The 16,888-nt window shown below is 39.3% G+C and overlaps 1 protein-coding gene across 3 annotated transcripts in view; it reads left to right on the forward strand.

Moving 5' to 3' along the window:
• Positions 1-16,888, forward strand: part of PPP2R3B (protein phosphatase 2 regulatory subunit B''beta) — a 90,053-nt gene that overhangs the window by 21,547 nt on the left and 51,618 nt on the right. The window contains exon 1 of one of the 3 annotated variants that reach the window (XM_006135847.5): positions 12,378-13,056. The exons of the other annotated variants lie outside the window; for them this stretch is intronic. Coding sequence (XP_006135909.2) covers positions 12,910-13,056 — 147 coding nt within the window. The 5' untranslated portion in view covers positions 12,378-12,909. Of the gene's footprint in view, positions 1-12,377; positions 13,057-16,888 lie in introns of those variants that run through there. 3 annotated transcript variants of the gene reach the window in all.

Genomic DNA, 16,888 nt, shown 5'->3' on the forward strand with positions numbered 1-16,888 from the left:
TGTCTTCTACTTCAAAATTTTCAACCTGTTCCTCCCTATTTGTTAAAATCAAATCTAGAATAGCTTCTCCCCTAGTATCTTTCTCAACTTTCTGAAATAAAAAATTCTCAAATGCAGTCCAAGAACTTATTGGATAATGTGTCCTGCTTTGTTAGTTTCCCAACAGATATCTGAATAGTTGAAGTCCACCATCACCACCAAATCCTGAGTTTTGGATGATTTTGTTAGTTATTTTTTAAAAAAAGCCTCTTAACTATCTTGAGTAATTTTGTATAATCTTTAAACTTTGCCACCTTGCTGTTTATCCTTTTCCCACATCATTGATAAACATTACAGCACTGGTTTCAATACAGATCCTTTGAGAACACTGCTATTTACCTTCTCCGCTATGAAAACTGGCCAATTACTCCTATCATTAGTTTCCTGTTTTAACCAGTTACTGATTCATGAAAAGACCTTCCATTTTATCCCATGACTGCTTACTTTGCTGAAGAATCTTTGGTGAGGGACTTTAGCGAAGGCTTTCTGAAAGTCCAAGTACAGTAAACAACAAATAGTCTATTGTCAGCCGACGGTCAGGGCAGTGTGTGCGTGTGTGTTACACCCAAGTCTTCAACTGCTGAGACACAGTCTCGTTGCAGTGGACAGCCTAGGAGGCTGGAGGGCCCCCCGAAAAATAGTTTAACGTCTGTGACTTTACTGCTAGGACTAGGGCAGAGGGCAGCCAACAGGCTCTCAGATGCCCCGAGTTTATAGGAAGAGCTTATTACACCTTAGATTTCAGCTGCTAGAATTCATAATTCCTTCGCAGCGGGCAGCCTTGGGGAAAGACTGAAAGGTGCCCCAGTGGATTGTGCCACCTGGGTGTGACACAAATCCAAACGCCCAAGCTCTCCCTATGTCTGTCCCTAATGACTGGCTGAAGTTCTTTTAAATTGTGCTTGGTTCTGTTACAGCAACTGAAGGAGTCAGGTTAAAGCTTAAACAGTTACAGGTTTATTGAGGAAGCTTATAAATCATATGGTTGCAATGGCTATTGTTCTATTTCTTAACTGCTAGCAAAATATAGATCTTAAAAATGGTTACAAAGAAGATCAAGATAGGAAAACAGAAATAATAGTATCAAGTAACAGCTTAATCTTTAAAGAGCTCTAAGTCTGTGTACACTTAAGACCGAGGACCACATCCAGGTACAATTTTTTACCCCCTTCTGTGCCTCTCGACTCCAGCATGTCAGGCCAGGGCCGGTCCCTCAATTCCTAGGAAAGACGAAAATACGAGGTGGGCATCCCCATAGAACCTCGGGAGGTCAAATACCTAACCCGACCAGCAGGTAGAGGGTAGAATGACACTCAAAGTGAGTGTGCTGGACCCATCTTTTATACTCATGGGGTCACGTATTTCTCTTATCTGTCATGCCAAATGGGGCTGGTCTGTCTTTTGTGAGACCAGTTCTTACAAGGGAGTTGTGAACTTAATTTACACTTGTAAGAGAGATAACTAAATTGGAATTACTGGGGATTCTTTTCTCAGTGGGAAATTCCTCTCCCAGGGACTGTGTGTGTGTTCGAATCAACATGGGTGCCAGCCGGGGGGGCATTTCTCGCAGCCTCGAGGCCAGCTTATTGACTTAATCGCTCTCTTTTTCTCCACATATCTGTTTTTTCAGCTTCTCAGGATCAGATGAGCCAGCATAGACTATGCTGATTTTACTGCTCCTTCTCTGCCCTGTATGCTTCAGAGAAGCAAATAAGATGGATGATATGGGGGGTTGGTCTGTCTGGCTACACCTATTAGCACCTTAAAGACTAACAAAGCATGTAGATGGTGTCATGAGCTTTCGCGGGCACAACCCACTTCTTCAGGTGACAGAGGTGTTGGAAGTCCAGATCCAAGAATAATTAAGGGAAGGGGGGAGAGGGAGGAGAAGGAACAAAATGGAAGGGAGGAGGGAAAAAAGTCAGTGAGTAGATAAGATTCAAAGGGATAGCTAAGTTAGTCTAACAGGAAAAACTTAAAAAACAACAAATAGTCTAGTAGCACCTTAAAGTCTAAATAGCTACAACAGGCTGACCTACACCAGATTCTACACAGATATCAGGAACCATTAGCACCTTCATTGTTTGTTTGGTTAAGTCATAAAGATGTGGAAGATAATGTGAGCCATCCTATATCTTGGTTCATACCATTTGCATAAGAATTCAAATTGTGCATGAAGTTAAGTTCCAACCCTTCTCTGTGTATTTGCCTTGTGGAATTGGTGTTAAAATAAAATGGCAACTTGGAGATCCATTAAGTGTCCAAGAAGATTAAAGTGTTCTCCAACAGGTTTTTGTGTATTGTCTTTTCGGATATCTGATTTGTGTCCATTAATTCTTTCCCGTAGAGACTGTCCAGCTTAGCCAGTATACATTGCAGTGGGGTGTTGTTGGCATTTGATGGCATAATCACAATAGTGGATGTTCAGTTAAATGAGCCTCTGATTTGGTAGCTGATGTGGTTGGATCCAGTGATGAAATTGCTGGTGTAAATGTGTGGGCAGAGTTGGCAGGGAATCTTTGGTATTTTCCCTTCCTACAGGGATGTTAAAATGTTGGTACGTTGTGGTTACCATAAATGGGCAGTTACTAGTGGACCGTGGATACTTTTGTTTGTAGGAGCTGCCTCTTTCCTTAGTGCTACTGAAGTTCAGAAACCTTCTGAGAAATAAAATCAGTTGAGGATATGCAAGTGCTGTCTTTTGGCCCTGAGTATCTGGAGTCAGAGCTGTGACCCCAAATGCCTCATTGCTTCTTTTTTCTATCTTGCTATTGAAAAACTAATGGTTGTAGTGAACTCTGGTGGAGTGCTTAAAGGTTTTGATAATCAATAAACACATTTGCAAAAGGGTTAAACTATATGTGCACTAGTGTCTAGAACCGCTAATTACTGTTGGCTATTCTATTTTTAACTGTGACTTGTTTCTTAATCTTGTCATAGCCACATCTGGAGTAGCAAAGTTAAACTGAGGGGGTTAGTGAGTAAATGTTTCCTTATTGAGGTTTGTTGTCCATAGTCAGCTTGCTTTCAGGGTTAATTAATCTAAATAGCTTCGTTGAAGCTGCTTGATCTATTGGATTTTTGTCTCATTTGTCAGTGTAACATTAATCACTATTTGCTTTTTGCCTTTGTAACAAACTGTTCTTTAAAAAATTTCTTCTTTTAAAGAATCCTCCTTTTCTTTAGGCCAGAAGGAATCATGATAATCATTTGGTCTGACTTCCTGCATAACACAGGCCAAAGAATCTTGCTCAGTAATTGCTGCATTAAGCCAAAATTTCTGCTTAAGTTATAGCATGTCATTTAGAAAGAGATGCAGTCTTCATGTCAAGACTTAAAATAATTGAGAATCCACCACATCTGTAAGTAAGCTGTTTTGGTCGTTACTTACCATTGCCATTAAAAATGCACTTTATTTCTTGTCTGAATTTGTCTCATTTCAGTTTTCAACCACAGAAAAAGGCATAAACAAGATTTTGTTGGGATTCAAATCTTTCAAATATAGGTACTTTTAAATTGTGGTTGTATTATCTTTTCTCATCTAAATTAAAGAGAGATTGAGTGCCTTTAGTTTTTCTTTAAAGGTATTTGTGGAGAATGTGAGATTTCTGTATTTTTATTAAAAAGACATGTTAGCTGCCGAACTAATTTTGAATTATTACCTACTGGGTATGAATGGATTAATTTCTTTCCAGGGATGGTGGGAGGGAGCGGATAAAAGATCAAATGACTATCATGGGTTTCCAACGGGGGGGCATGAAGATTTTTTTTTTTTTTTTTTTTTTTTTTGTTCAACAAGTTTTGCTGCTATTTTTAGGGTGGTGGGAGCCTGAGAGTTTTTAAAACAAAAAGGGGGCGTGATGCTGAAAAGTTTGAGAACCACTGGACTTGATCATTTAGGCATGTTGGAATAGATAGGAATGTTAAGTCAGTTAAAACAGTAGCCAGTAACTGCTGAAAATCTTAGTGGCTATGTGTGCTTTAAATAAGCTTTATACTGCAGAGCCTGTAACAAAGCCTCCCCAGAGCGAGGCTGTTTGAGAGTTTAACCGATAACATTAACTAATAAGCATCAGCTTATCAGTTTACTGGTTAATCAGTTAAACTCCAGCATTCCTAGTATGAATGGACTATCAAGATCTGTCAAAATGGTGACCAAGCTTTCTTAGAGTTACAAATTAATAGTCCAACCATTGGTCTAATAGTGTGTAACAGTTGCCAACTAAGGGGACTTTTTTGGATGTGAACAGACAAATTACATGTCTGACCTCAACTCCACTCTTACCAGGCAGGGGTGGGATATGTGAAAACAGCATGACTGAAACTTGAGACAAAGGACTTAAGAGTGAAGAAACACTGATAAGAACCTGTTCTCACAGTTGATGAGCTTCAGAGAGGTAGCAGAGTTACTCTATGACTGGAAAAACTTAACAAACAGCCAGCAACTTCCAGACATTTCCCCTTCCCCACCTCTAATATCATTAACTCACTGGCATTCACCTTCCTCCCCCCCCCCCCCCCCCACATCCCCCTTCTGTTCTGTAATGTGATTTGTCCTTTTCATGTGTGTTCATTTTTTTTTTTAATTGTATCCTTTGGTATATATGGTTGTGACTGTTTTCTTCCATTATTTGATCTGAGGAAGTGGGTCTGGCCCACGAAAGCTCATCATCTAATAAACCATCTTGTTAGTCTTTAAAGTGCTACATTGTCCTGCATTTTGCTTCAGCTACCCCAGACTAACACGGCTACATCTCTACCACTAATCTACATGTTTTGTTAGTCTTTCAGGTGCTGTTGGTTGGTTGTTTAAGTTTTCATAGTTTTCACAGTTGGTTGATTAAGTTTTCACAGCTCCTGAGTAGGCAAGAAGCAAAAGGTTGGCTGCAAGCATGCTTGAGTCTGCCTTCCAGACTAGGTGCTAAATGATACCCCACTAAATAAACAAGAAGATGCTGGCAAGCTCGATGGGAGACATTTAGTTTTCTTTGATCATTTTAACCCAATGCCCTTCATGACCACGAGGGTTAGCCAGCAGCCTGGGGACTAAAGGATTAACTACCTAAGCAGGTAGCAGGCAGCCAATAGAAATGCAGCTAGGAATTTCAAACTGGAACAAAGGAATTTTTTATTTTTCCCTCCTTTGTCCCTGGCCAGTTTCTCTCCAGGTACTGAGGGGGATAGATGTCATGTCTCTCTCCAAGAAAAGACTCTTCACTATCTGTAAGTAGGGTAAAGTTTAGATAAATCCATTAGGTTTTATTGTTTTATGGTTTAGGAATGGGAATCTGATGTCTGTGCATTTAAAAATGGGTTTTTCTCTCCTTTGTAACTAAGCTTTTGTCCAATGAGGGTCTCCCATGAGTATATTAATTGGTGACTTTTTTCCATCTAGTCATTATGCTTGTAACAGGAGTAGTGAGGTGATAAGAAAAGTTCTCTCTCTCTTTTTTTTTTTTTTTTTTTTTTAATTAACCTGGTATAGGTTAATTTTTTTGTGTCCCGGTTTTACTTGATGGCTGAGATTTCCCAAGTGATCTTTTCTCTGGTTTTCTTACCATTACTTGGGTGGTGGCAAGATTTTATCACCAAAATCTAGGTTTTTAAGATGGGGGGGGGGGAGTTTTATACCAAAGCCTGGAAAGATAAGGTTTTGGGGTACTTTTGAGGGCCCCCACTTCTTGCATTCCAGAGTGGGGAAGGAGCCTTGACAGCCCTAAATATTGTGTTCCAGGGGACTAATAAATGCTAGTTTGTTTTGACTGTCTTTTGTCACTGCATACAGCTGCTGGTTGCATAGCTCCCACTAGGGTGAGGAAGGGTGCAAGCTCATTTGGATCTCCTGAAGAAGCCACATTGAGAAACAGGTGCTGCATGCAAGGATGCAGTATCAGAGTAACAGAGCCATAGGGCTCTCCCTGGAGCAGGAGGTCAGGGCCTATAACTAACAAGGATACACTTCCAGTAAAGCTGTGCAAAAGTCAGAAGCACACTCTTAGTATCCATGACAGCAGGTTTTCCACACATCATATCCTTCTTGATGCTTTTTTCTTAACTCTTTCCAATTTTTAACATTTTTTTTAAATTGTGTATGCCAGAAGTGGACAGTTATTCCAGTAACAGTGTCACTAATATTATATTTAGATATAACACTAATCCCCCTACTCCTGCTTGATATCCCTCCAGCCTATATAGCCACAGCTTGTGTTCTCGCTCACACAGCTTGTGTTCTTGCCTTCTGTGACTCAAAATGAACATATCTTACCAAGTATTCCAGGTGGTCTGTCCCTGACCCGTCCTCATCATTATTTACCACCAGCTTTTGTCATCTATACATTTTATCAGCAGTGGTTTTATGTTTTCTACCACATCATTGGTAAGATATTAAATAGCATGGCCCAGAAAGCAGATTTTTGAGTGACTGCACTAGAAACCTCTTGATTACTTTCTGATCTATCAATTAACCAGTTTTTAGTCATCTTAAGGTCTTAAAAGTTGTGGAATCCATGTTCCAACCCTTCCTATGCTGTAGTCTTTTGAGTCTTAGGACTATCTGGGGACAAATGTGGTAGAAACACATGCAGGAAACTGTTCTGCTGCTATAATTAAAACAAAATTACTGTCTTGTGATTTGAGGGACCAAATTACATGTACTAGTAGTATGTGGTGCTTAAATTCAAGTGGTGGTTGTACTTTCATACAGCAATCATTCTATTTTTGGAAACCCACTGAAATTCCAAGATACAAATGGGTTTTTGAAAGGATTAGTTAAAAATTCAATTCATGTTAGACTGATGAAGCAGTGAACAGCTGTTGCTGTGTTGGAAGTAGCTACTGATAAAGAGTTGTCATTCATATACTTTAAAAATATCCCTCCTTGTACCAGATTACTCTGCTGTCAGCTCTAAGTTAAGGTGATTCAAGGTAAATATATACGTAGAAGAGTTACATTTCTAATTCTGTCTGCAGGACTTCATAACTCATATCATGCATAAAACCAGCCTAGACCACAATTATGCCTTTTTGTTGGCAAACCTCAAACTAGGGTTCCTTATGCTCTGCAGGGTTTTGAAACCAAACCAGTATTTTTTTCTCCAAATTAGTATAAGTGTACTCAGACAAAATAGTAAGAGTTGTAGCCAGAAACTTTAAACTGCTTAAGTTCTTGGATGCCTAAATAAAGTGGCTTGGTTTTGAAAGTGGTCAGCCTCAGTTTTCTCCCTCTAACTTGGGATGGGAGCTATATATGCTTGCTTACCTTTCGTAGGTAAGCGCCAAAGCTTACAAATTTGGGTCATCGCTGCTTTTTTAACGTGTAGGCTTTTGTATAGAGGTGGGTTGTGCATTAATATCTGTGGATGATCACACTGGACTACAGTCTGGCCTCAAGTTAGTGTATTTTACTTCTGGGACCTGGAATCAGATTTCTAATCTCCAGTTCAGTGGTTTTTTTAGCTTTTTAGTTTTCATGTTTCTGATGAGCTGATCTAAGGGTCATAAGTAACAAGGAAATCCTTGTGGTAGCCTTGTTCAACTCCAATAAGGTGATATTTGACACCAAATTGTGCTCTAGAGACTGCTTTAATTCCTCTCCCATGATGTTTGGGTGGAAACAATGAAAATATGGGCCAGTTTACGCTGTAAACAATATCGTCTTCCTGAGGCTGCAAAGAACCTGAAACTATAGTTATCATTCCTCTCAACAGTATAACTCTGAAATCTCAATTTGATAATTTCATTGTTGACATTAACTGTTTCACTACTAATCTTTTTAGCAAAAACATCCATCTAATGTGTTTATCTGCAATGTCATAAGTACCAGCTCTCCCTTGAGCAACTTCTAAAACCTCCAGTTTTGCCATCTTATTTGTATAGCAAGTTAGACATTAGTCAGTACAAAAATGTGCACATATTGAAAACAGAATGTGGGGGCTGTGTAAAACTGCCTCGGGCTTCCTGTAGTCAGCGCTGGTCAGTTTCAGCAGCGGCTGACTTGGGGATGCCTGGGGCAGAGCAGCTGGGGTGCTTCTGGGTTGTTCCAGTAGCGCCGCTCCTCGGCGCTACTGGACCAACCCAGCAGCACCCAAGCTGCTCTGCCCCAGGCATCCTGATTCAGCCGCTGCTGAAACTGACCAGCAGCGGCTGAATCAGGACGCCTGGGGCAGAGCAGCTGGGGTGCTGCCGGGTTGGTCCAGTAGCGCCCAGAGCGGCGCTGCGGGACCAACCGGCAGCACGCTAGCTGCTCTACCACAGGCGTCCGGAGAAAAGCCTGGTCTGCTGGGGGAGAGGGGGAAAGCACTACCTGCGCCCCCCTCCCCAGCAGACGAGGGAGATGCGGGCGGCGGACCGAGACACACCGCGGTCCCGCCACCTGGGTCCTCCGTGGCTTTGCTCTGCGGCTCCCCCCAGCAGACCAGGGAGACGGGGAGCAAAGCCTCGGAGGACGCCGGCAGCGGGACAGCTGTTCGCATCTGGGCTGTCCCGCTGCCCACGTGCTCCGCAGCTTTGCTCAGCGTCCCTCCAGCAGACCAGGGAGATGCGGAGCAGCTCTTCTCGCCCCGGAGGACGCATCTGGGCGACCCGCTGCTCCCGTCCTCCAGGGCGAGAAAAACCCCGTTCGTAACTGCGGATCCGACATAAGTCAGATCCGCGTAACTCGGGGACTGCCTGTATTGACTACTATGCTGATCGCTCTAGTAAGTTTCCATGGATGCGGGACCTTGCTACAAAATTTGTCCAGACTACACAAGGCCTTATTAATAGGAAATAGTACTAACCCTTAAAGAGTGGAATGTATTTTTTCTGCTAGTTTATGGGATTCCTCACTAATAGATGCAGTTTTAGAGCTTCTGTGAACTGCGCTGCTGTGATTCAGCACTTTAGTAAGTGCATTTCAATTAGTTCAATAGTGTGAAATATGTTTTACTGAAAAGTTGATGTCTGTTCTGTGTATTTTGTGTCTACCCTACACTTTCTTATAAAGAGAGAGGAAATCTGTTCTCCGTGTATCCGAGTCTACTGCTGATACAAGGCTTCCACATATAAACAGATATTTCAAGAATGCAAACAACCTCTCATTTGGCTGCAATAGAATCTTCTGTATTTAAAGTTCTTGATGAGAAGCAAAGGAGAATCTAGGTTAAAATAGTTCAGGCTGAGGGTTGGGGGTGGTTGTCAATACTTGACAAAGTGTGATTAAAACTTAATGTTTGTTTCCTTTTACGTTATCTTAAATCAAGTATGAGAAACATTAAGCGAGACTTCAAACTAGCTTGTTTGTACATTTAGTGGTTTTCTTGACTTCAGTATGGATTTATAGAGAATGACTTCAGCCTGCAGTGTTAGTTTTGACCTTGACTACTTCATGTTTTAACAGGACCTTAATATCATGTGTGACTTATAATGTTGCTAAATAAAGGGAGGAAATTCTCTCCAAACAAATATAGAAAAGTGTGAATATTCTCATTTTCTCTCTCATAATAAGAGAGGAACTTTTGCACTGAAAGACATCAGATCTAAATATTGAGTACTTTATACAAATAAAATAGGGTTTTTGTTGATCTGTCCACAGTGACACCGGAGATCTTTCCTGAGTGATGACCATTAATTGGAAGCAAATAATGTATGTAGATAGTCCAGGTTGTTCCTTTGACTGTAATAATGTTTTTATAAATGGAATTAACTTCCCATCATGATGTTTAACAGCTAGCACTCTTAGGTCTGAAGTTTGTCACACTCAAAATTATCTACAGATTTTGCCACCTCATTGCTAATCATGTTTAATAGATCAGCCACTGGTTTTGGTAAGGAAACTTGATGTGCTCCATTGATAACAATGTGGTTAGGTACTTGTTTTGTCTTTTGGACAATTCATGACCGTTTTTAGCTCTGTGCTACGATTACTAGAATGTTCTGAAGTAATTTGTCAAGAAGAATTTAATTCACCATTTGTCTGCCTCTTGTTTGATAAGCCAAAATCAAGTATTAATGTTGCTTTAATAGAAACTTTGTTTTCTAGTTCTAAAACAGAAATCTGAAATTTTCATTCAATCTTCAGAGTCTTTCTTATCCAGTCAGATGAAGACAGCTTAATCTTTAAAGAGCTATTAAACATAATATTCTGTGATATAACTTAAAGTCAACACATGTATCTCAATCCAGGTTGAGGACAGTTGAACAAGTCATAAGTGTTGTCTGTTGTACTCTTTCTTATGTTGTGTACTGGGTGCATTTGATGGTATGTAATAGGTGGTATCAAAGTTAAGGTTGTTTGTGAATCTCTCCCCTGATTCTAAAAGAGACGGTTAGTACAATGGTCACTAACCAGTAGATTGGGATCCACTGGTAGATCTTGGATCCTCTGACAGATGATCCTAACTGGTTTGGCCAGGAGCCTATCAAGTGCAAGCACTTCAGCACTGCTGACCCCTTCTGCCATGCTGTTCCCGCCCTCTGCCTTGGACCTGTCCCCCCCCGGAGCCACCTGCTTGCTGTGTAGGGTGGAGATACAAAAGAAGGGAGGTCTGATGTCAGGGTGTTGTCCTCCCTACTGACCTGTACCCCATCTCCAGAGAATGAACAGGGTGGGGCCTCAGAGAAGGGGCGAGGTGGGGCAGGGCCTTAAAGAAGAGGTGGGGAAGGAGGTGGGACCAAGGGTACTTGGGTTTGAGGTAGATCCTGGATTGACTTAAATAGAAAGTGATCTTGTGCTTTAAAAGGTTGGAGACCACTGGGTTAGTGGCTTTCACAAACTTTAGGAGTGTAAGCTACTAGTTGACTATCCGATAAGCAAAAGCTTACCAGATAGTCGACTAGTCCCTTGACTAGTCACTTCTCCCCATCAGAGGCAGCAATGGGGGGAGGGGGTGAGCAGGAGCCAGTGCTTGCGGGACCTGGCTTAAAAGCTGGTTCCCCTAGCACCATTTCTGCTGGAGGCAGGGGGGTAGTGGGGACTAGGCACGAGCTGGAAAATTTGCAGATTCCCAGTTCATGCCCGGTCCCAGATGCCATGTCTATGCTTTTTAAATGTATTAAGAGCCTGCTGGTGTGCAGCGAGGGGACCTTGCACAAGCCAGTAATCAGCTGTCCTGGCTCGTGCTGGGTCCCTTCTGCTGCACTTTAGCTTTTTAAATACATTAAGAGCAGACAGCGTCTCCCCCACTTATCGACTAGTTGATGGAAAATCCACTGACTAGTGGATTAATTGATTAAACTAAATTTAACATTCCTAACTGATATTACTTAATTTCCTGGCTTTTATTTTTTCATAATTACAAGTTAACTTTGTAGTAATGTTTTTATGTAACTGATATTGTAATTAACATATGTAACTGAATTATAATTCTTTGCTCAGAAAATGTTGTCTGTGATATCCATGTTGCATATTTGTGATCTGTGATCCTGTAGAGAGCCCATTTCAGTTTTTGTGGATTTTGTGAATTAAATTTAAGCCTTGTTACACTGGCATCTTTGAGTAACTTCCTTACAGTGCAGGCCAAAACAAAAAACTAACAACCCCCCTTCATCTAGATCTCTTTCCCAATGTTTGTTTTACTGTGTCCATTCTGTTACACACAGGTACAGGGTGAAACTATGTCCACTTTTTGAGCGGTATTGACTGTACAGAGGGCTGGAAGTTTTAACGTGGTAAATGGAGATGGTAAACAGGATGCCATTCTCAAAAGATAATGGTGACATCTAAAGCAAATGTATCTAAAAACTAAATGTTTTCCTTGTGACATCTAGAGTAAACTTATGACCATTTGAAATTTTAAAGTGATGCCATTTCAGTTAAACTTTTTCAAAAAATTCTGAAACAGAATACAGGGAGAGGAAGAATGTATATATTTTTGCACTTTAAAACCATATGAAAATGTACAAACTTTGGTGGGAGGGCAGAAAAGGGAGGGAACTCTTATGAACCAAAACTAAGTCTCAATCCAAAAAATATTGTTTAACTACAACAAACTGAAACTAGAAGTCTAGAATGGCTATCTCTAACTGCAACCTTGCTTCTGAAACATGATGTTCATGTTTTCTTTGATATGGCTGTATTTGCAATACTAAATGTACTTTTATTTGGGCAACAAAAGTTCATCCTGATAAAGCAGTTTTACATGTGTTAACTAAATCTTCTCTTTCATACTATAAGCTGCTATCTTTGTGAAAATGTCCCTTTAAAAGCATCCAGTTATGGTGATATTTGCCTACTTTTTTCCAAAGCATTTTCTGCTTTAAAATGACATGATGATAATCCTGCAATATGCAGGATATTTTTTCAGATAAATACAGAAGCTTTATCTTATGAAACTGTGAACATGAACTTTACAGCAGCTTATCCTTTCTAGTTCGTTGGAAGCTTATCTTGCTGTTTCCTTGTGTTCTGAGTTCCCTGTTAAAGGCTGAACAACTTAGATTTTAACTGCTGTGTGTGTAATAAGCCTGATCTTTCAGAGAGTTACTTCACTGAGGCTAGGCTGTGGTTTGTGACACAGAGAGAGGCAAAGAAATAACTGCAAAATGACCAAGACTGGCATCTTTACATTCCTTCAGAGTTTGCTTTTTTTTTTTTAATTGTAAGCTCCTTGTATAGATGGTTCTCTAAAGAGGTTTGTTTCTTTCCATACCATCCCATTTAGTCTTTGGAATGCATGCAGCAAAAGGGCAAGCCCCCAAAGTGACTTTCCAGTCTGTTTTTGTGATTCCAGCCAAGTTCTCTTTAATGTATGGCGCAGGCTAAGTTGAGCTGGCGCTCTCAGAGCAGCAGCTGCGCTTTAGTTCTGTGGTATTCTAAGTGGCACTGTGTGATAATAGACAGGCTGTGCTATTTACTTGGACTAAAGTGCCTGGACTGGCGCACACAGATATTTTATGAAATCTGAAAGCATGAGGATAAAAGAGATTTCCTTGAGACAAGATCCTGATCTAAGAAAAGAGTTGGCATTGCTAGCTCGGGGATGTGATTTTGTTTTACCTTCTCGATTTAAGAAGAGACTAAAAGCTTTCCAGCAAGTCCAGGTTTGTTGTTCTCTATATAATGCTTCCCCTTCTTGTGAAGGCACAACTTTGATCACCTGTAAACCTAATGAAATACTTAAGTTCTTTATTAACTAGGAATATTTAAATGTAACATTTGAATAATTAAATACTATGTGTGTTTTGAAAAGTAGATACTGTGCCTTAGTCCTGTTATGTGAATTGTTTTGAAAGCTAAAACAAATTCATAAATTTAAAATAGCTTACGCATGATTTGTTTAGAGATGTGTGTGAATTCGGAAGTTTGGTATACTTAATTAGCGCCAGTCGTGTTAAAATAATAATGCCATTATTATCTATGTGCACTTTCCCCATGGGCTTTAAGTTACTCCTCACTAAAACTAGATACACAAAAGTAGTCTGCAGCTTTGCCCAAATATAAATGTACTCCCTTAGCATTCTGTGTTGAATTCCACACATTATGTAACCTAAGACATTACCATTTTGAACTTGATGGCTCAGATCAATCCATAGTAAATAAGATTTAATATTACTATGTATTGCACATCTATCTGCATAACTGCTGCTTTTCAACCAGAGAGTTAAATCCACCATTTTACAAAGTGACGTCATAATTATTTGTGTGATCATGCATTTCAAATACTGTTAGTCAATTAAAATTGTACTCTTATAGAAGAGAAGTGCTCCAAGAGAACCATATTTTGTAAACTATGGCAAGTGTGCTTGTTTAGTTATGAAAAGTTAACAAATGCAATTTTAAAATTAACCTATATTCAAGCATCATTGAGTATTGTCATAATTTCTGATGTTTCAGAGCTTCAAGAGTTAATGTATCCACCCTTTATTAGATTACCCCCACCTCCCAATCTTTTATGCCTGACATTTTTGTACCCTGTTTATTTAGGAAAAGATTGGCTGCCAAACGTGAAATTTATAATTATCTTAATGTAAATATGGCCTACAATTTAATTCTAAATTCGAGGTCTAATGCACTAGTCTCTTTCAGGTGACCTTCGAGAGAGGGCCAAAGAACTCTATAAGGCTATAAATGTTTTGGTCTCCTGTTAGCTTAACATATTAGATTTAAAAAGTGAATGGTGGTGGTTTAGAGTTGGTTACATTAAACTTTATTTGGAAAGGTCATACTCCATTGTAAAGCAAACATATAAGGCTGATCCTGCTGTTTCTGAAGCATTTAATGTAAATTTGCTGAGTGTGAAAAGATTTTTATTACTGCAAAATTTAGTTTTGGTAGGTTTGAGTACTGAAGAGAGATGGACATAAAAAACTGAATACAGCCTGAAAATTACAAGAAGTCAGAAATGCTTCGTGCTATTTAATCTTGTATCTGGTAATTCAGTTAAATGTAAAGGTATCAGAGCTTGAGGATGGCTTATTCTAGTCACAACACCTTTCTGTAAACAAATCAGTATTACCTTCTCTGGTGAAAATAATCTTTTAACAATAAAATGATACTTATATTGTCATGAAAATTTTGATTGCTTCAGGTGGGAAGGAGCACTAAAAATATATATATATATATATATATATATATATATATATATATATATATATATATATATATAGTGTGTGTGTGTGTGTGTGTGTGTGTGTGTGTGTGTGTGTGTGTGTGTGTGTGTGTGTGTGTGTGTGTGTGTGTGTGTGTGTGTGTGTGTGTGTGTGTGTGTGTGTGTGTGTGTGTGTGTGTGTGTGTGTGTGTGTGTGTGTGTGTGTGTGTGTGCGTGCGCGCGCGCCAATAGGCATATAATATCACTAAAGGAAACTTAGAATAAGTGCTTTCAAATCACTACGGCCTTATTCACTCTGCAATTTGTAATTGTTTAAACATGTTAACAAACATACTTGTAAAATCTAGTATGGACCAGGAACAAACACTTGTTGCCAAGTTACTTTTAACCCTAGTGTTAAATATTTCTTCTGTGTAAATATTTCTTCGGTGTATGTGTTACAGGTTCCATTTGTTACTTAATGTGTACACAATTATAATTTGCAATGTTGTTGTAAACCAAAATGCTCAGTGTAGAATGGGGAGGAGGGAGAAATAGCTTATGACATTCTATATTTCTTTATGAAAATAGAGAAGATCTGAATGATTTTTTAAAGTGTCTCCTGTTTTGTTTTTTGTATAAGTATCAGGGGTGTCAAGTTGGTTTGTCACTGATTTTTCCTGAAGATCTTCTGGGAGACGCAGAATGTGCTTGATGTGAGCTGGTTGGGATTTTTTTCAGCAAAACTATTTTTTTCGGAAAACATTGATTTGCCAAAATTGAAATTTTTAGTTGACATGAGTTTTGGCAAAACATTAATTTGGAAAATTTCTCAAGATAGAATTTCAAGAGACAGCCCACAACAGAGGTCTTCAGATATTTTTAGGTTTTTTTATTATTATTTTTGTTTTGTTTAAAACTAGAGAGTTACCACCACAACCAGAATAGCCAATAGCCTAGTAGTAGCTAGGGCATTAGTAATCAAATCCCAATTCTGAATTGGCATAGCATGAAACTTAGCCCTCACATCCTTTAGGAGTTCCCTAACCACCCAGGCTATTGGCTATTCTGGGTAGAACAGAGATTTCTGTTCTCCCCTAACTTTTTGTAGTCTCAAAAGTTGGTAGAACACTGTTTCCCACCCAGCTCTAATCCAAATGATTTTTACTTCTAGTAGTGACCACTATATAATAAGTGCTTTCCAAATAGAAGTAGAGATAGTCCATGCTTCATGAACCTCATGTTGAAGTTATGCAGCTGTTGAGAATGGGGTCGAAGGGGGGAAAGGAGAGAGAAGCGTTAAGTTGTCTGACCATAGCTTACTAGCCTCCTCTAGGTTGCGTAACTTTCCCTTTTGAATGTGTCAGTTCCCTATTTTTCTGGTGATTATAGTGCTTTTCAGTAGAGGAGATGACAAGATTTCACTTTCTAATGTAAAAACCAGAATATAAATATTTCAGTTTTCAGACATCATAAAGAAGCAAAAATAGAACTAACCCACATATTTTTGTAGACTGACTTTTAAGTTTTTTTTGAAATGTGGAGATCAGATACAATGTTTTACTTGTTAGACAAACTCCAGATTTTCTCTAGAAGACTTATTGCAATTAATACTGAACTCTGAAATAAATACCCAAAAAAAGAATAACTATATAACAAGATTTTGTTCTTAGTTTGTATATGAATGTATGCCACTAAAACTCTTGTGAGGTCATTCAGATTGATTGGCACTACAGTGGCTTCTGGAACAAATCAGTGGGCTTCCTTACCAGAGCTTTCCCTATAAATGGCTCCCCAAATAGAACCAATATGCTTTGTGAAAGTTGTCTTATGTACTACAGTAGGAATCACAGGAAAACTGGATGACCTTGAATTGAAGAGTCTGGGGACAGACTATTTTCCAGTATTTGGTTTTGTCATGTTGGGGACTAGAGGTGATAAAATTGGAGGCAGGCTTTAAAAAAAAAAAACCACACCCTGAAACAAATCAGATCAGACGTTCAAAACCGATGTGTAAAAAAAAAAAAAAAAATCTCAGGCCTAAAATCTGTGTTTTACCATGTTAGTGAAAATATTGACTTTCTCAGTAATCAAAATTATTTTTCATAGGTAAGCAGAATTTTGCATTGATTATATGTAAAAGGGGTTATTCAGGAGATTTCAGATACTCTTTTACGAAAGAGGCTTTTTCAAAAGTATCTTTCGAAAAAGCCTCTTTCGAAAAAGGCTTGCAGTCTAGACATAGCCTAAGTATTATGGATTAAGAGAGTATCTAGACTACAACCAGTACTTTTGAAAAAGCAAGCCGCTTTTTCGGTAGAGAGTACCCGGGCAGTCTGGATGCT

The sequence above is a fragment of the Pelodiscus sinensis genome, chromosome 1 (assembly GCF_052426305.1).
Source record: "Pelodiscus sinensis isolate ZL-2025 chromosome 1, ASM5242630v1, whole genome shotgun sequence".
NCBI lineage: Eukaryota > Metazoa > Chordata > Testudines > Trionychidae > Pelodiscus > Pelodiscus sinensis.